Genomic DNA, 18,189 nt, shown 5'->3' with positions numbered 1-18,189 from the left:
AGTCTTCTCTGGCATTTTCAGCCCCTCCATTCAGCATATTACTGGAGTCTACAACCTTTCCAGCTATCTTAAAACATTGTGGGGCATGTAGTTTTGTTTTCCAATAGAGGAAAAAGGATAGAAAATGGGAGGATAACTTTCAGACTCCTCCACGTGACCCTATATATTCGCATATATGGCCACATGGGGAAACTACTACAGTATTTTATAACCTGCTAGTATCAGATATGCACAGATTACAGAATATAATAATGCAACAATTTCTCACTAATAATGGGACATAATATTGGCAAATTCAACTATAGAAGTGGCCCTGCAACCATCATATGTGCACAGGGTTCCAAAATAAGATCATGTTAACCTGCAAGAGCTGGATGTCTCTATGTGCTATGAAGTATAATCATCGGTTGCTAGGGCCATTTATCTCTATCGAACCAAGAAGCCGTATGTAAAATGACTTTTTTCAAATGATAATACTTTGCTTGATGGTGTGTGATTGAGTGCTGTGAAACAGCTATCTCAAAAACTGGACGCCGCGATGTTCCGCTGTTTGCCGCCGGACTTGAATGAAGAAAGGGTTCCTTGCAGGTCCGCGAGCACGCTAATGTGCTATTAACAGTCCTGTCTCCAGTTCCCTTTCAGGCAGGATTTAAATCGCACAATTTCTGAGCACCCGACGCTGCAGGGTTTCGGAGTTCTTCCTTCCTCAGGGGTACAGAGTGCGCTGAAGATCTTAGAGATGTGCGGCTACTTTCAATTAAAAAACCACTACGGTGTGCGGCAAAATTCTAGCAAATAGAGAGAGATACAAAAAAGAATATGTAGAAGAATGCCAATGTCCCCGTTTTTACAATGGCGGACATATGGAAAGTAAAAAATGAATTTGAAAACATAATACTTTCAGCTTACCCTGTTTATAGTCGGCGCTGGGTTTAAAGGGACCTGCCTGCCAGAGCAGGGGGTTAGAAGAGCGCCTGACGCAGTACAGTGCATGCGCTTTCTCTTTAAACCCAGAATAGCCCGCCAAAAGTGCGGGACGGCTGAATACAGTTATTGTGTTAGGCTAAATGAGATTACAAATTACAAATACCTTGTTACACAAGCATGAATGAAATTATAAGAATGGAAGATTATCACATGGAAAACCAGTTTATCTTTTCATTGAGCCCTTCCGGTTCTACCGTATTGAGTTTGCCAATCTTATGTCCCATTATTACTGAGAAGTCGTTGCATTTTTATATACATTATTTATTTTTCTCATGTTCAGAGGCTTCTCTTTTGATTTTGTATTTTAGGATTATAGAATATGCATATGTCCATCTCCAAATAAGCATGTATATATGCTTACTCATAAATACATGCAGTGCATTGAAAGAGCTTATTTCAGTGTATTGAAAGGGTGTCCTTTTTCTACCTATTTAGAAACGTATGTGTGTATATTTTATGTAAAAATAAAACCAACTTGCTCGCATAAAACCCTGATTTACATGCATAGGTTGGTATATTTTATAACATGCACATGTAATTGACATTACCAGTTTTCCTGTTCCTCCATCAGTTCACCCATTCCTTCTCTAGGTCATTGAGACCTTCCCCCCAATTAACTCAGACCTCACACCCAACCAATAATTGACAACAAACAGGCCTGGATTTAGGCATAGACAACAAAGGCAACTGCCTCTGGCACCACATTTTGAAAGGCGCTGGAGCATTGCCGCTGCTGCTGTGCTTCCACCAGGCCTGCCTGCCTGCCTCCCAGTCGCTTACCTAACTTGGCTCTTCTTGATCCTCGTGCAACACCAGTGGTGGTGGCAGCAGCAGGAAAAATCTAGAAACAATTCTGTGCCGGGGGTGAGACCAAGATAGAAAAGAAGGATTGTCTGAAGCTCCACTCTCTGCTCTTGCTTATTTCCTATAATCATGCCTCACATTAAACAGAAAGGAAGAATACGGGAGTTTTCCTTGGCTTTTCCCTTGTCTGGTCTGGTACAGCAACGGATTGAGGGCTTCTTCACTCTAAAATTTGGAGCTTCTCCAGGTGCCACTTCCGTTGCAGCTGCTAACATAGAGCGTGCGATGGTGTCATTGGACATGCAGACATCTTTGAGCCCTGGAGCGCCGATAGTTCCTTCTCCTCCTAGCCATGACTGATTCAGGGACCTGAGCTGCCGCAGCGATGGTTGAAATTGGCGTCAGCTTCGATGGTGGCTGCTGGAGCGGTTCCCTCTGTCGGTGCCATGAGAGCCAAGACTGATGGCTCCACAGTCTTATCATTGCTGCCAGTAATCCAACAGCCCTCAGTGAAGGAAGTGGAGCGCCAAGGTCCTTCCTGCCTTGGCTTTACTCCTGTTGATGGAGAGGACCCTGCCAAAACCCAAGGAAGTCTGGACATTCTTGGCCAGGATAGATTGGTAAGCTCTATTCACAAGACTAATCTGGTCAAGCCTGCAGATAGTTTGGGTAGCTCTGATGTCCTTAGAAAAATCAGTCTCCTCTTTGGTCTCTGCAACTGTGGACAATACATAACCTTATTCAAACTACAGAATCTTCAATTTCCTCTCATGCAACTAAATTGCAAGACTTGGATCAACGGGTAACCCAGATGCAGTCTGTTCAAACTGGGCTAATTCAGGGAGATATGGTATATTCTGAAAGATTAGAGAATATGGAAAATGCTCTTAAGATATTTGAACTTAAGAGTTTTGAACTTTCCTTGTGTAAATCTTATTTCTCCACGAGATCAGTTCAAAATAATACGCTGGAAATTTTGAAAATCTCCCCTGAAGCAATTCCACCTATTGCAAAAATGTATTACCCCTCCACTGAGAAGAGAGAAGGTACAGCCTCTGGAACTCATCGGCGGTTTCCTTGATCACTGATTTATCTGCTTTTTTGGAAACCTCAGGGGACGAACAAGATGTAAATCGTGGAGCATTATTTGTTAGTTTTGTTTTTTCCTTTGATCATGATTTAGTTTTAAGGTTTTTCCTTCGAAATAGGGATATGTTATACTATGGAAAAAAATTATGGATTAGTAGATTTACCCAGATATCACCAGATGCACATAAGAATGGAGAAAAAAATTTCTAGCAATGTGCCAGAAAGTTTGGGAATTGGGAGCCAAGATTATATGTTATCCCTGTAAATGTATTATGAAAATTAATAATGTTAGATATGTTTACTTTGAACCATCACAACTGAGGTTTTTCCTAGATTCATATAATTCATCATTGGATACAACTGGCTAAATCTTGGTTATCACATTGAATAATATCAAGTTGTTCGCTCCCTCTTATAACTTTTTTTACATTGCTTGAGGTATATTTATGCTCAATAGATCCTTGGTCTCCCTCTATTTCTTGGTATTTGGGCTGATAATATTGTAATTTATTTTTCTTCTTTCCATTTTGGGAATTGTTCTTATTTTTCTTTATAAAGATATTACAGGTATAATCCCCTTATTTCAATGTCAAGTTGATTGCTGTCTAGATTCAGTGCAGGGCATGCAGCCTGTGGCCACATGCTCAAGGCCTTGCCTCTTGCACAAGTTTCCATAGTAACAAGAAGCCCTTGTGGGAGGAGGAGACAGGGCCTTGAGCGTGCGGCCACACTGCAGGCCCCACACTGAATTTCTTCTAAGTTACTGCTGCTGCTGCTGCCACTGCCGCGGGATCGAGGCAGAGCCCCTATAGGTAAGTAGCTAGAAGTTGACTCTCCCGCATCTTAGGGGAGGGGAAGAGAAGGGGCGTCCACCCCCCTAGTGCCTTTGGGCGCCAGCAGTGGAAATCCTGCCCTAACAACAGACCCATCTGATATCGATTGAGCAAATAAGTTACCACAAGAACTCATAAAACAGCAACTTACCTAGGCCCGCCTCCCCCCTCAAAGAAATTCCTCTTCTAGACCATCCCATTTTTACACATACAGCCAAGCATGCAAAAGTGAAAATACGTGCATATGTTTGCATGCGTACTTGCTAATTTCTACATACATAATGCTTTGAAAATTCACCCCTAAGGTTTGAAGCCAACATGAACGTTGAACATCCAGTGTGACTGAGACTCACTCTGACAAGTCGCTTTGCATAGTTTCTCCGGGCTGTTTTTTAGGCACTTATTTTCTCTTTTTTTCATGGACAGGGTCGTTGATGGAATTGAAGATGACAGTGGCACCTTAGAAATGCAAACATTTCATTTCAATGTGGATCAGCAGAGCATGAAAGCTCCCATCAGGGAGTCTACAGTCTCAGGTAACTGAGCTGCAGATGGGCCCCTCCCCCGCAGCTTTTTTTAAAAAAATGCCATCAGCAATCTGCATCCGTCCTGGTTTTCACCCCACTGCTTTCATGGAGATGCAATTCTGATTTCCATAAGAAAAGCAGTAACTAACTATATCTCCATAATGTGACTGGGTAAAACCATGAATATTGCTAAAGATGGAGCCAGCTGGAAACCCAATTTACTTGCGTATTTATTCAGCCAGTATTAAGTTGATGAGGAATAATATGAGCATTATATATGATAACACTGCATTGCCTTTAATGACGGAGATTCAGAATCTTGGTTTATAGTTGGATTCTGAGTTAACATTTAGAGCCCATGTTCAGCATTTGGTGAAAACATCTTTTTGCGAGTTGAAAATGTTAAGACCTCTTGGGTATTTTCTTGCTCCTGTTTAGGGGACTGTACTACAGGCGATAGGATTAGGCCACTTGGACTACTGCATTAGCTTGCTTGTTGGGCTACAAAATGAAGTTGGCTTTTAGCATTGCAGCTGGTTCAACATGCTACAGCCAGGCTAATTAGTGGAGCTAAACTGCATGGCCATATTATGCCAACTGCATGATCATTGCATTGGCAGTAGAATGGAGATCTCACTTCAGAAGGATCATGATTGTACACTGCATTCTGAAGTCAAATGCATCACAGCCCAATCGCTATGTTGGTATGAACCAGCTCGCCTCTTAAGGTTGTCAGAAATTAGAAATGCCAATAGCTTGCTCTTATAAGGCATTATTTATCAATAAGAGTACAACTAGTAAGCTTCAGTCATGAATACCCAGAGTCCACCCATGTGAGCTTTGAGCCTTCCCCCCCCCCCCCCCCCAAAAAAAAAAATCTGCTCTGGCTAGGCCACCGTTCTGAGGCTCAGCCCAGCAGATCAGTACATCTTATATATACAAGTCATGAGCACCTCAAGACTTCTTTGTAGATCTCCTTGCAAAACAAATTCAAAACTAGACTCCTCCTTATAACTCACTGAGCCATATTTTTGACCATTTTCAAAACCTCTATCCCCTTTAAAGAAAGGACCCACTGTCAATCACTCCAAAACTCACACCTCCCTAGGCTTCTCATTGCTGGAAAATACTTAGAGGTAGATTTTAGAAGAATGCGCGCGCGAGTCCATGTTTGCGCGCTACCTGGCGCACACACATGGATGCCCGATTTTATAACATGCACGCGCAAGTGCGCACATGTTATAAAATCGGGGGTTGGCCCGTGCAAGGGGGTGCACACTTGTGCATCCTGCGCGCGCCAACACCCACAGCCTTCCTCAGTTCCCTCCCAGTCTGCTCCAATTTCAGAGTGGACTGTGAGGGAACTTCCTAACCCCCTACACTAACCTCCCTTCCCCTTCCCCTAACCTACCCACCCCCTAGCCCTAACCTAGCCCCCCCAAAATCTTTATCTTACTTTTTGCGCCTGCCGTCACCCTGCCAGCACACAATCCCCCAGCACAGCAGCAAATGACCGCTGTGCCGGGCACCTCTAGCCACGCCCCCCCAGACCACCCTGCCCCTTTCCCGGGACTTACACGTGTGGCCAGGCCTTTGAAAATAGGCCTGGCGCGTGTAAGGCCATCTATGCGTGTAAATCCCCGGGGTTTACACGTGTAGGCCTTTTAAAATCTACATTTTCAAAGCTAACTTATATGCATAAGTTTGCTTTGAAAATGTTGACTACAATCTATGGAGTGAATTTTTTAAAAGTGGCATATATCATAGCAACTTTCAAAAGCCCATTTACACGCATAAAGTCCCTTGAAAATTCAGCCCTATGGAGTGAATTGTCAAAGGAGTTATGCAGATAAAAGTAGCAGTTTCCCAAAGCTCATTTACATGCGAAAACCCCAGTGTTATGCATGTAAATCCTTCTTGATGAATCGGGCCCTTAGCCAGGATATTCAGTGGTGCAGACATGTCATTGATATACCCAGATAAACTTATCCAGATAAACTTAAACTTATCTGGCTAACTTTAGACCTGCTCAGTAGCAAGTCTAACTTATCCAGCTAACTTAGGGGTCGATTTTAAGACCCGTGTGTGCGGTTCCTGACGCACACACATGGACATGGCTATTTTATAACATGTGTGCGTTGGCGCGCGCATGTTATAAAATACAATTCCTGCGCACATATACGCGATGGATTTTAATGTCCGGGCGGGCGGCCTTCTCTGCGGGGGGGGGGGGGGATTTTTCAATTACATGCGCCAATGCAATCGGGCTTTTTCACGGTTCCCTACCCCCTACCTAACCTTATTCTCTTTTCCCCCTCCATCCCAACCCCTAAATCTACCCTAGCTAACCCTTTTTATAATGGCGCTGTCTACTGACGCGCACAGATCGACCTCTCTGGGGCGCACGATGTAATATGCAAATGGGGGGGGGCCTAGGGGAAATAGTGCACCCCTGGCGCCGCCTCGGCAGGGTTGCCTGTCAGCGGATTAGGAAAACAGACGCTTAATTTTACAAGCATCCGTTTTCCTATCCTTTGCACACAATGTTTGGCACTTTGCATCGAAATATTAATTGCTTGACTTATTTAATTTAATCTCTCTCATTGAGGGCTCAACAAAAGTTCATATTTTCCTTGACTCGATGGGTAGCCAGTGTAGTTCACATAAGTTCAGGCCCTTTAATAAATGGGCTTACCTACTTTTGAATACATTGTACCCTCCTTATTTAGTTTTTGGCAATTCCCAACCACGAGGTGGGCTGTTATCCTTGCATGGATGATCTTAGCAAAGCACCTTTGATCAATTATTGGGCACAGTAGGCTTAATGGCTGAAAAACCCAGAAAAATGTATTCACCACTGCTGATATATGGGCCTCTGAGTTTAAATCTGACTCTGTGTACTACTAGTGTACAAATCTCTTCTTTTCTAGAACCAATTCTATCTTCTGTAGTGGCCCTCACATTCCAGTATTAAATGAATTCCATTTCTACCCATAATATTTCACTTTTTCTTGGATTTAACTTCAGTTTATTTAGATTCATCCATGAATTCAGTTTCTCTCTCTATAGCCTCATCCCAGTGTTCTCCTAGTGCAATAGACAATTGAAAATCATCAGTGAAAAACTGGAGAGAAATTTCATGTTTTCTAGGGTCTCAAGTTAAACAAAAAAAAAAGAGGTATGCCCCTAAGCACAAATAGCCCACCTCCACTATTTTACCCTTTGTACTAATCCAGAAAGGAAAAAGAAAAAACATTCCAGAGCAGCCTCTTAGCCCTTGCCTATACAAACGGTCCAGGAGGATATCTGAGTCAGCTGTGTCAGACTGCACTGAGTACCAGGAGTACTAAGATGGCATCTACTCCTTTATCTAAGTGTACAGCCTCATGCTGTCCAGATTCTGTGCTTTTGCTACTTAGGACTGCTTCATACAGAGAACAACTAGCACAGGAAAAGTAGCAGGGAGAGAAAAGGATCCTCCACTGCTTTATACAACAGCCATTCTCACAATCTAAGCAGAAAAGCTAAGAATAAGCATATTTAAGTATGCAACCACCACACACACGCTTCCCACACAAAAAACAGTTAGTTGTGGACCCCAATTCTAATCAACAAGACTTCACATTAACCTTCTAGGACATAGCTGAAGTACTGACACATCATATCTCTCTGAGATTCCTCTGCACTGCCAGAAAATTGAACTTCCTTTTCTGTCTCTTTCAGATCATATACCTCAGCCCCCACAGATTCTTCCTCTGACCAAGGCAGACAATAATGGAAATACATTTTGGTGAACACAGCACACCACAAATATATTGCTCATTTTGACTAGATTCAATGATATAAACCAGTGTTGTTCAATTAGGAAAAACAAGTTTTCAAGCGGCCAAATGTGTGCTCAATAACTGCTCCAGTGAACAGAAACTTTATTAAGAACATAAAATTGTCATATTTGGTCAGACCCAGGGTCCATCAGGCCCAGCATCCTGTTTCCAACAGTGGCCAATCCAGGTCACAAGTACCTGGCAGGATCCCAAGGGGTAAATAGATTCCAGGCTGCTTATCCACAAATCACCTTAATAATGGTTTATGGACTTTTCTTCCAGGGATTTGTCCAAACCTTTTTAAACCCAGCTACTTTAACAGCTTTTACCATATCCTCTGGCAATGAATTCCAGAGTTTAATTATGCGTTGAGTAAAAAAAAACGTTTTCTCCTATTTGCCTTCCTGGTCTGATAAATTGTCCAGAGCAATTTATAGATTTTAACATAAACATCAGAACATCAAATGTTAAAATAGCAAACAAACCTAGAGTTAAAATTAAAAACAAAATCAGCATTGAGATAGTTGGTGACAAATGATCACACAGAAATGGCTACAAATGGAACTGCATACAGCTGCAGGAATGGAGTTAACAGTAAGGGCAAACAAAGATACCTGTCATCACCTACATGCACACAGGAAAGGCACAACAGCACCTGCAATGCTTACTTTACACTTGGCTCACAGCACCTGCCTTACAATCATGATATAGAAGGACTCATTCTCAAATGTACCCAGCAGAACTCCTTCCTGAGGATCATGACTACACATGTGCCTATAAAATGGAAAGCTCCCTGAACTATGATTTTCTAAATATCCTCCTGCTGCAAATGTTTGAATTTATTTATTTGTCGTATAAGGTAAAACATTCTTTATGATCTGTTCTATGCTAAGATGTATAGAGTAGAACATAGGTAATGGTGGAGTGATGGTGTAAGTGGAGATAATATGTGCAGAATGAAGGGATGTGAGTTACATATATATACAGCATCTTGACAAGTTGATAGTAGTGCTACCTAGCATTTTGAGTAATCGGTGTAGATGAGTCCTGCTTGCTAATATAGTACTGCAGTATACTAGTGCTGAGTCTTTTGTCCTGGGGATATATATCCCCCTGGATGTGTATTGTGTTGGAGTAGCTGAGAATTATGTACGAGTTAAAAGGTTTGCAAAGATATATACAGTGTGTGAATTCAGGTGTAAGGTATGACAAAATAAGTGTTATGTGAGAGCAAGAGAAGGTGTAAAGTTGTGATTTAAAGAAAAGGCATCTTGGAATAGGATAAGAGAGGTGTAGTAAATGTTAGTTAAGCTAATGTGGGTGTTTGGGACAGCCAAATTGATTTTTAAAACATAGGGTACCATCCCTAGCAGGAAATGCAGCCCTAGACCTGTAAAACGTAGCTTTTGTTTGGGGATTTAGCCAGTGTTTAAAAATAGGAACAGGTTGCTAAAAACCTTTTTGTGACACTGTGTTAGAGAAGAGGATTTCTTGCAGCTAGACGTTCTGTTTTTTTTATTCTCCAAGCATGTAACTGTTTCAAAAATTGCAAATATGCTCCTGCTGGAATTATTGGAAACTGTATTGCTGCAGATAATGCTTGGATTTTCACCAGCCTGGAGTGGGAATAAATAAGTTTGTGTCTGAGGGTTGCTGAAGATAAATATGTATGCATTTATGTGGATGGATATTTGTGGGAAGAGCAAAAGGCATAAATGGACCTCTGTAGTGGCTCCTGCTGTTGAATATTTTTTTCAGGTTATGATGAATATACTATATATATATCTCAATATATATATATATTTTCTTTTTAACTAAACATCATGTGAATATATGCTTTCACGACAGTCACTATTTGTTGTTTTCTATCTTTCATCCTCCAGAGACAAAACAAATTTGGGTGAGTTGGGGAAGTTGGCCTTACCATTGTCAGCATTTTATAATATGCAGGCTCATGGCCTCATGATGCTTTCTGACAAATCACAGCAATTGAGTTCTCTCACCAGTTTAGAAAGGAGCATCACCATCTCTCTGAGAAATATCACCTGTGGCTGTTCACAGTCTCCCCTTTTTTTTTTTTTCAGCAAACAAAATTGTATGAAACTGCTGCACGCTTAGAGGTTAATATTCAGCAGGCTTTAGCCAACCAGAGCCTGAGATTTCAATTTCACACCCCTTGCAGCACACTTACCTGGATTAAAAAATGAATAGGTATTCTAGGGGTACGGCTTAAGTTTAGCCAGGTGCCTCGAATATTCGGCACTACCTGGATTAATTTAGCTGCGTGAATCTGGTCGGATTAGAAAAGAGTACTAAAATTATTCATGTAAATGTACCCGGCTAATTGTAGATGGGTATATTCAGTGGGAGACTTCAGTTAAGCCCCCGATGAATATCTTGGCTAAAGTTTGCCAGATTAGATTAATCAGATGACTTGCCACTGTCTGCTACGGTTGAAACCTCTTAAGAGTATAAGAAGTCTCATCTCACACTGATTGGACAAGAAAGTAAAGCCAGGTAGTTATTACTTTCACAGAGTACAAAAAACAGCCTAACGCTAATAATTTAAAGCTTTCTCCCCTTTAGTTATGTCAATGGAATAGTTTTCAGATTAAAGACTTGTGGATTAGAATAAATTACTTGAGCAGATTTGCCAGGAGTCCAAGCAGGACTGGAGCTCAGGTTTCCTGTCTCACAGAAGGCTAAGGCTGCCATTGGATCATCCATTGCAGGTTCTCAGCTCTAATGCTCCTCCTGTTTGTCTTTTCAGGAATACAGCAGGTGACCCCAGCCTTAACTGCAGAGGCAGAAGCAATCAAGCAGAATATCTGCAGGTTAAACCAAGAGGTATGAAATGCAACAGAGAGTGAATGAGCTGGCTAATGTGTCATGCTTGGCTGGAAGCAATACATAGCTGAGGGATGGGGGCGCTATTCCAGTCCTCCGCATGGTCACAGCTGAAATAACCCTCTGAAACCATCAGGGCCTGGAGGGCAAACTCTCCACAAGCTTGACCTGGGCCTTTGCATCTGTTGGTATGAAAGATTTTATTGTGACCTCAACAAGCATAAAGGGTGCATTTCCATTGGGAATACAGTTGTGGGAGTTGTGTTCTTGTCCTCAGCACGCAGTGTAAACACTCACGTTCACATCTTCGACCAACTATCTGTCACCTCCAGCAGCAGGTCTTTTGCTGTTGGCTCATACCCCCTCCCTTTTCGGCTGCCTCATCCTCTGTCTCCATCAATTTCTCACCCACTCTGTCTCCTGCGGTGTTTCTTTCTGTCTCTGGTGAACAGCTCCTCTCTTCTCCATTGCTGCCTGTCAAACTTTGAAATACTGGATTGACAGTACCAACATGCCTCATACTTGGGATGGCGAGCTGGGACACCAGGTGGTTAAATCCTGATAGCCAAAGACTTTGCCTGTCTTAATGCAGGGGTTCTCAACCCAGTCCTCTGGACACACCTGGCTAGCCTGGTTTTCAGGATATCCACAATGAATATGCATGAGATAGATTTGCATACCTTGCCTATTCATTGTGGATATCCTGAAAACCTAACTGGCTACATGTGACCTGAGAAGTGGGTTGAGAACCCCTGTGATACAGGGTCACAGAGAGACAGACACGATATAACCATTAGGCATTTTTTCTTATATTCGTTACGAGAACACCTAAAATGGAAACAATGAAATCTTGGAGGATTATTGTTCCTGATCTGTGGTCATATTTTTTTTGGTGGGGATGTATATGTCAAAACCCAGCAAATATCATCAAGATTTCCAGAATACATTGGAATTCTATGTATAGGCGAAGTCATGAGGTCAAAATTTATATTAAATCAGGATCAGAGGGAGGAAGTGGTTCAGTGTTTCTGGATGAAACCAAGTCCTGCCATCATCTAAGACAGGGGTCAGGAACCTTTTTGGCTGAGAGAGCCATAAACGCCACATATTTTAAAATGTAATTCCATGAGAGCCATACAATATGTTTAAACTAAATACAAGTAAATGTGTGCATTTTATGTAAGATCACACTTTTAAAGTACAATAAGTCTCTGAAAATATTACACCAGGCCTTAAGACACCAATACATCTCCTATTAGGAAAACGGACCAAGTCAGGCTGCTATAGAGTCCTACACAGAAACTACACGCCAGCAGAAAACCTCACCTGAATCACGTGCTGTCCCTCACCTAACATAGAATAAAGAGACCAAAACGCATAACAAGAAGCATGCAGAAAAAACTGAATTGGAAACTGCAACAAGCCGTTGCTTGTTGCAGTTTCCGGAGTTCCCGGAGTGGGGGTGGGGGTGAGCGAGCAAACACAGCTTGCTCGCTCATTCACTCTCTCTCTCCCCCACCCCGGGAACTCGCGGCAGCAGCAGCCTCCTCCCAACGCTAACCTCTTCATTTTCAGCCCTCGCGGAGGCGGAGTCCCATCGGCCACGGTTGAACCTCTTCATTTTCCTCCGAGCCGCGCTGCAGTCTTCTTCTCTTCGGGCTGATGCCGAGCGCACTAGCGTGGCCTCTTCTTGCCACGCAGGCACCCGATACTCTCCACTTCCTCTTCCGGGCCGCGGGGGGGGGGGGGGGGGGAGAAGAGAGAGCACGCCGGTGCCGCTGACTCCAGCTGTCCTACCGTGTTCCGCCCGGGCTGACAGCATTTTAAGCCCGGGCGGAGGAGGACCGGGGAGCAGCTGGGTCAGCGGGAAAGTGTGGCGACTGTCTGCAAGCCAGATGCAGCCCTCAAAAGAGCCATATCTGGCTCGCGAGCCATGGGTTCCCGACCCCTGATCTAAGAGGTGGGATAGAGGTGTGGGGTGTATGGGTTTAAAGATGTTTGCATTTAATTGGAGCATGCTTTTCCCCTGTTTTTTCTCTTCTCAAGACAGATATAGATTAATCCACTGCTTTTGAGCCCAGTACTCAGGACACATCCGGTCAGTCTGGTTTTCAGGATATCCACAATGACTATATATGAGATAAATTTGCATGCACGGCCTCCATTGTATGCAAGAGTATCGCATGCATATTCATTGCAGATATCCCAAAGACCTAATTGGTTGCCTGTGTCCCAAGGAAAGGGAGTTGAGAAGCTCTGACCTTAACGCATAGCAATAACAACATTTTATCCAAAGTGTTTCATGGCTGGATTGAACAGTTCTTAGCCCCCAGTTACAAATTAGTTCTTGGTTTCCTAAGGCTGAGAAAAGCTGAGTCTTCTATGCAGGTAATTGAAGCCTCAGGTGTACAGCGATGCTATCCCTCTGACCTGTGATATGTTTTTGAGAATTCCAATGAAAGTGAACAAAAATATTCCCCGCAAAAACAGTGTTTTCACTTTGGCAGGAAATTCATAGAGAAAAGAGATAGAGAGGCAATAAAAAAAAATAACCAGAAAAAGGGAAAAGGTGGTGTAGACAGTTTTAAAAAATACAAACAATAAATAATAAAGGTATGTGAATAATAAGTAATAATAGTAATAAATAAAATTAATAATAAAAAATTAAAATCACAATAAAAATGGTAAGAGTATTAAACCAATATTTATTAACCAAGATTATACAGTAAATGGTGCCTTCACTTCATATAGACAGCCTTTCCTGTCTGAAACCTTTTCACCACTGATTTTAATGGAGAATATTTTTCACAAAACAAACCACAGATTACAAAATCTGCCCTTTTGGCTGCATTTCGAAACCTCATTTTCTTATTTTTCTTTTTGTTAGAAAAAAAATAATACCCTAAAGTGATTTAAAGCTGGGGAATTTTGCTGTTTTTCACTTTCACCCAGAAAATTTAACTTATAAAGTCTATGGTGAATGGTTTTTCTAATTTTTCAGAATATTCATGAAACCATTCATGGGAATGGGAATAGTACTCTTTTTTTTTTTTTTTTGGCAAATCCCAAAAATCAACCGGGCCATTTGTTTGACCTGCCCTATTGCTCCCTCCCAGCATCCCTCATACAACTGAGTAAAGGTGGTTGTAGGTATGTCTAGTAGTGTTATAGAAAGGGGTCCAGGGTGAATCTGCCTGTGAGGCCCCCTTTCCCACAGACTGAAGAGCTGAGGGGGGCCAACCCACCGCCAAAGTTCAGGGATCAGGGGCACTGCCCCCTTTTAAAGGACGTAGATGTTTTGACGGCCCCCGAGGCTGCAGCACTAGCCAGTCATCGTTTTTAAACCGAAGATGCGTGTCTTTTAAAGCCAACAGCCTTGGAGAGGAAGGCCCTGCTGGCCCTGAAGTTTATTTCTAGCCAGCTGCTAGAAGGGATTAGCAGGAGTAGCCAGGAGACCGCGGGGCTGATAGTGGGCCGTAAGCCCCAAATTGTCAGCAGGGAAGAGAGGCAGTAGCATTGGGCCACAGAGCCAATCCGAGAGCCCAGAAGAAGTGGCAGAACCATGTTGTACAGCTCTCGCCATGTTCAGCTCCACCCTCCCAAAGTGATGATGGGGGTTGGGTGTAACATTTGGCCGACCATGGGATGGTTCTGTGGCCGGCCTCACTCGCCCTGGGAAGCTGCCGACACCGCCATACTCCCTGGATCTCTCTACAGGCATGCTCTGAATTTTGAAAGTCCCATGGTGGGATGAGGCGCCAGGAGATAATGTCAGCATGGGCTGGAGATTTAAACCCCAACCACGCTCCTAGCCGGCACCTCAGTAACAGGTGCCTTGCAGTGCGGCCTTGCCTTCCAGCCTGTCTTTGCCTGACCCAGCCTTACCTCGTTCCAGCCTGTCCTCGCCTTCTCTCTGTCCTGCTCTGCCCTTCCTTGGACTGATCTTTTCTGCTTTGGCCCATGCCTGGATTCTGACGCCACCTGATCTCCACCTGCCCTGACCCTGGCCTCCTTCCTGCTGCATCTGGCTGCTGTCCTCAGGACCCCCGCCTAAATCCTGCCAACCTCAGAACCCAAGGGCTCAACCCGTGGGGGAAGAGGCCAAAGGTAGAGGTGAAGCCCTGACCTGGTTCCAGATCAGCGAGTCTGCCTGCTGTCGGTGGGAGCTCTGAGCTCAGCTGGGTCACCAGTAAGTCTGTGCCCATCTCACAACAGTACTAGGGCTCACACCCTGTGACACAGGGGTACCAGGAGGAGCATTAGAGCTGATTCACCACACCATCCTCCATCCCCTACCCCAAAGATAGCCCTGCTTGTTTGGCCTTTTAATGATTCTCTCTCAAAAATACAATCTACAGAGTTTTGGGATGTGAAAATTGTTAGCATAGGATGCAAAATAAGATAAATTCAGATTCATACAACTGAGTTGTATTTGGAATCATTGACTGCGACAAACTAAGCAATTGATTCAACACAGCCTTCACCAGGTAAACCAAAAGAATGGAGTCAGTTTAGAAAGAAGAAACAAACAATAAAAGGGATCTGACGCCCTCACAGCTGGTTATAACGCTGACTGCTGGTGGAAGAAGCTATTTGCACTTCTGGCTAGTATATATTAACTTGGTTTCATTCACAAGTTGTCACTTCTCCAACATGAATTTCTAACCCTGGAGTATTTTTTTAATTCAGGAAATGGTTTTGCTTAACACCACAGGCTGTAAGGTCAGAGATATCCCTAAAGAACCTCTGAGCAGTGCTTGACTAAACCTAAGTTTATTCCTCATATGTTTATGTTGAACTATATTTTAACTGCATATTATTCTTAATTTTGTAATAATAGAACACAGTATAGTAAAGAAATTCATTACTGTAAACCAAAATCTCTCTGACACACCTGGGTTACCTTAATACCTGAAATCAGCCTTGGTGCTAAATTCAGAGAAGGTCCCTGTAGGAAAAGGAGGGCAGAGTATAAATTATATTATGAAAGGAAAATCTTTCCTGTAACAGAGAATTATCACTTTAACTGCTCTTTATTGAAGGGGATTAGTAACAAAGTGAATGGCGGCAGATTAAGACCATATAGTCCATCCAGACTGCCCAAGTTCCTTATGATAGTGTACCAAGCTACCAGAAACCAGGTTCCTGCCTCCATGAGCTTATCATGTGTTGGAGCCTTACAATGTGGACTGAGCTGCATCTGGCTCTGAGTGATGTGTTTTAGACCTGTCAAAAAGGGGTTTTCAACCCTGCAGAGACTGTAAACCACCGCAGACAAGGTGAAGGAATACAAAAATATGTCAAAACCCCTGTGTGCTCGCCTGTGAATGACATGTCCAGCACTCACAGTGTTAACAAGTTTGTAAAAGAGCTGTACTGTTTAGCCTGGCCAGAGAACAGCACTACATAGCCAGCAGAGGAGGAAGCCAAAGGAAGGCTGGGAAACCATTTAAAGTAGGAAAGCAAAATTTGACTGAGGGGAGAGGGCTGGGACAGCCAAGAGTTGGAGCCAAGAAGAAAGAAGTGCATCTGGAAGCCCTGCAATCAGTTCTTCTCCTAAAGAGCTAATTATCAATAGGGAGAGACAGAAGTCTGTGATCTAAGTACATAAATCTCTAGAATTTGTTGCCAGAGGATGTGGTTAGTGCAGTTAGCGTAGCTGGGTTCAAAAAAGGTTTGGATAAGTTCTTGGAGGAGAAGTCCATTAACGGCTATTAATCAAGTTTACTTAGGGAATAGCCACTGCTATTAATTGCATCAGTAACATGGGATCGTCTTAGTGTTTGGGTAATTGCCAGGTTCTTATGGCCTGGTTTGACCTCTGTTGGAAACAGGATGCTGGGCTTGATGGACCCTTGGTCTGACCCAGCATGGCAATTTCTTATGTTCTTAAGTAAATAGAGAGACAGGCAGCTGTTCTTGCTTCATGGCCGCGCTAGATGCAAAATCCCAACAAGGGACAGAGGAGCCGGGAGCTGAGAGACTTTCTTTCCAGAGATATCTAAGCCCAGGAGTCCCTGACTGGATCACCTTCCTAAGAGACTGGGTTAATTAATCTAAATTTTGCACAGCAGAGAAGGGAGAAGGTTTATTTCCTTGCTGTTTTGTCACAAATTAAGTATCTTAATTGTTTCAACCAAAGTCAAGCATAAACCCTTGCTGGCAGATACTGGGAAAGAAAAACTAATGGACCATTGTCTTTCTGTAAGAGGCTAAAACCAAGCCCACTTTCTGCTTAGTACCAAGTAAACCATTTGGGGAAATCTCCCCAGGAGAGAGAGAGTCCTTTCACATACTGTAGTGCTCATCTGTTTGGTTTGTCATCTAACCAGCTCCGCCATCAAAAAGGACTTCTTCATTTTCTGGATTTTTTTTTTCACACAATTCTGTATTTGGGATAGGTTGTACCCTTTACAAACTGGAGGATCTGTTCCCCCCCCCCCCCCCCCCACCACACACACACACTTTGAGTATTCAGGGGCAAAGATAATTTTTGAAAGTTGTATGCTTCATTGCATTTCCCAACAAACTTTCGCTATTAGCGTTCCTTTTTTTTTTTGTTTTTACTATCCATATGAGCATGTTGGCTGCCCTGGCTAACAGACCATACCCAATGTTATTTTTGCATTGCTTGATTTAAAATAAGAAAACTGCAAGTTTATATTATACTTCACTACTGTACTTTTCCCATTTAATGTTCTGGTTGGATTTACTGTCTACTTACACAATATTGGTAAAAGTGTTGATTACTGTTTTACTCTGTTGCGATGATTTTTATCTTGTCTGTGGTTCCACAAGTGAGAGGTTGTTTGGGTCGGGCACAGAATTGTGGTATCGGGGTAACTGGGACCCTGTCTCATCTCCCACTCAGGCTGTGAACCCGAAGATAAATCATATTAGTAAATATAATTTCTCATGTGGTATTCCCCACCCAAGCATAGCAGTATTCATATTCATAGTATAGACCAAGGGCGGGGGATCCGCCGTAGTAATTGTCACTCTTTGCAGGTTACCCCTATGCCTTCTGTTAAGGGTAGTAACTGCCATTTCATGCAGGTTAGCCCCAAACTTTTTGTTTAGGGTAGTAACTGCCGCTCCATTCAAGTTACCCCGATGCCTTCTGTTAAGGGTAGTAACTGCTGCACCATTCAGGTTACCCCATGCCTTCAGTTAAGGGTAGTAACTGCCGCTCAGTGCAGGTTACCCCCATCCTTCTGTTAAGGGTAGTAACTGCTGCTCTGTGCAGGTTACCCCTATGCCTTCTGTTAAGGGTAGTAA

At 43.1% G+C, this 18,189-nt stretch overlaps 1 protein-coding gene across 1 annotated transcript in view; it reads left to right on the top strand.

Moving 5' to 3' along the window:
* The window catches only part of KCNH4 (potassium voltage-gated channel subfamily H member 4), a 305,039-nt gene that overhangs the window by 267,696 nt on the left and 19,154 nt on the right, over positions 1-18,189 (top strand). Inside the window, exons 14-15 of the mRNA XM_029572244.1 lie at positions 4,140-4,249; positions 10,835-10,911. Of these exons, the coding sequence (XP_029428104.1) occupies positions 4,140-4,249; positions 10,835-10,911 (187 nt within the window). The remainder of the gene's footprint in view (positions 1-4,139; positions 4,250-10,834; positions 10,912-18,189) is intronic.

The sequence above is a fragment of the Rhinatrema bivittatum genome, chromosome 12 (genome assembly GCF_901001135.1).
Source record: "Rhinatrema bivittatum chromosome 12, aRhiBiv1.1, whole genome shotgun sequence".
NCBI lineage: Eukaryota > Metazoa > Chordata > Amphibia > Gymnophiona > Rhinatrematidae > Rhinatrema > Rhinatrema bivittatum.
The sequence above is the reverse complement of the archived record's forward strand: the minus strand, read 5'-3'. Positions and strand labels throughout refer to the sequence as shown.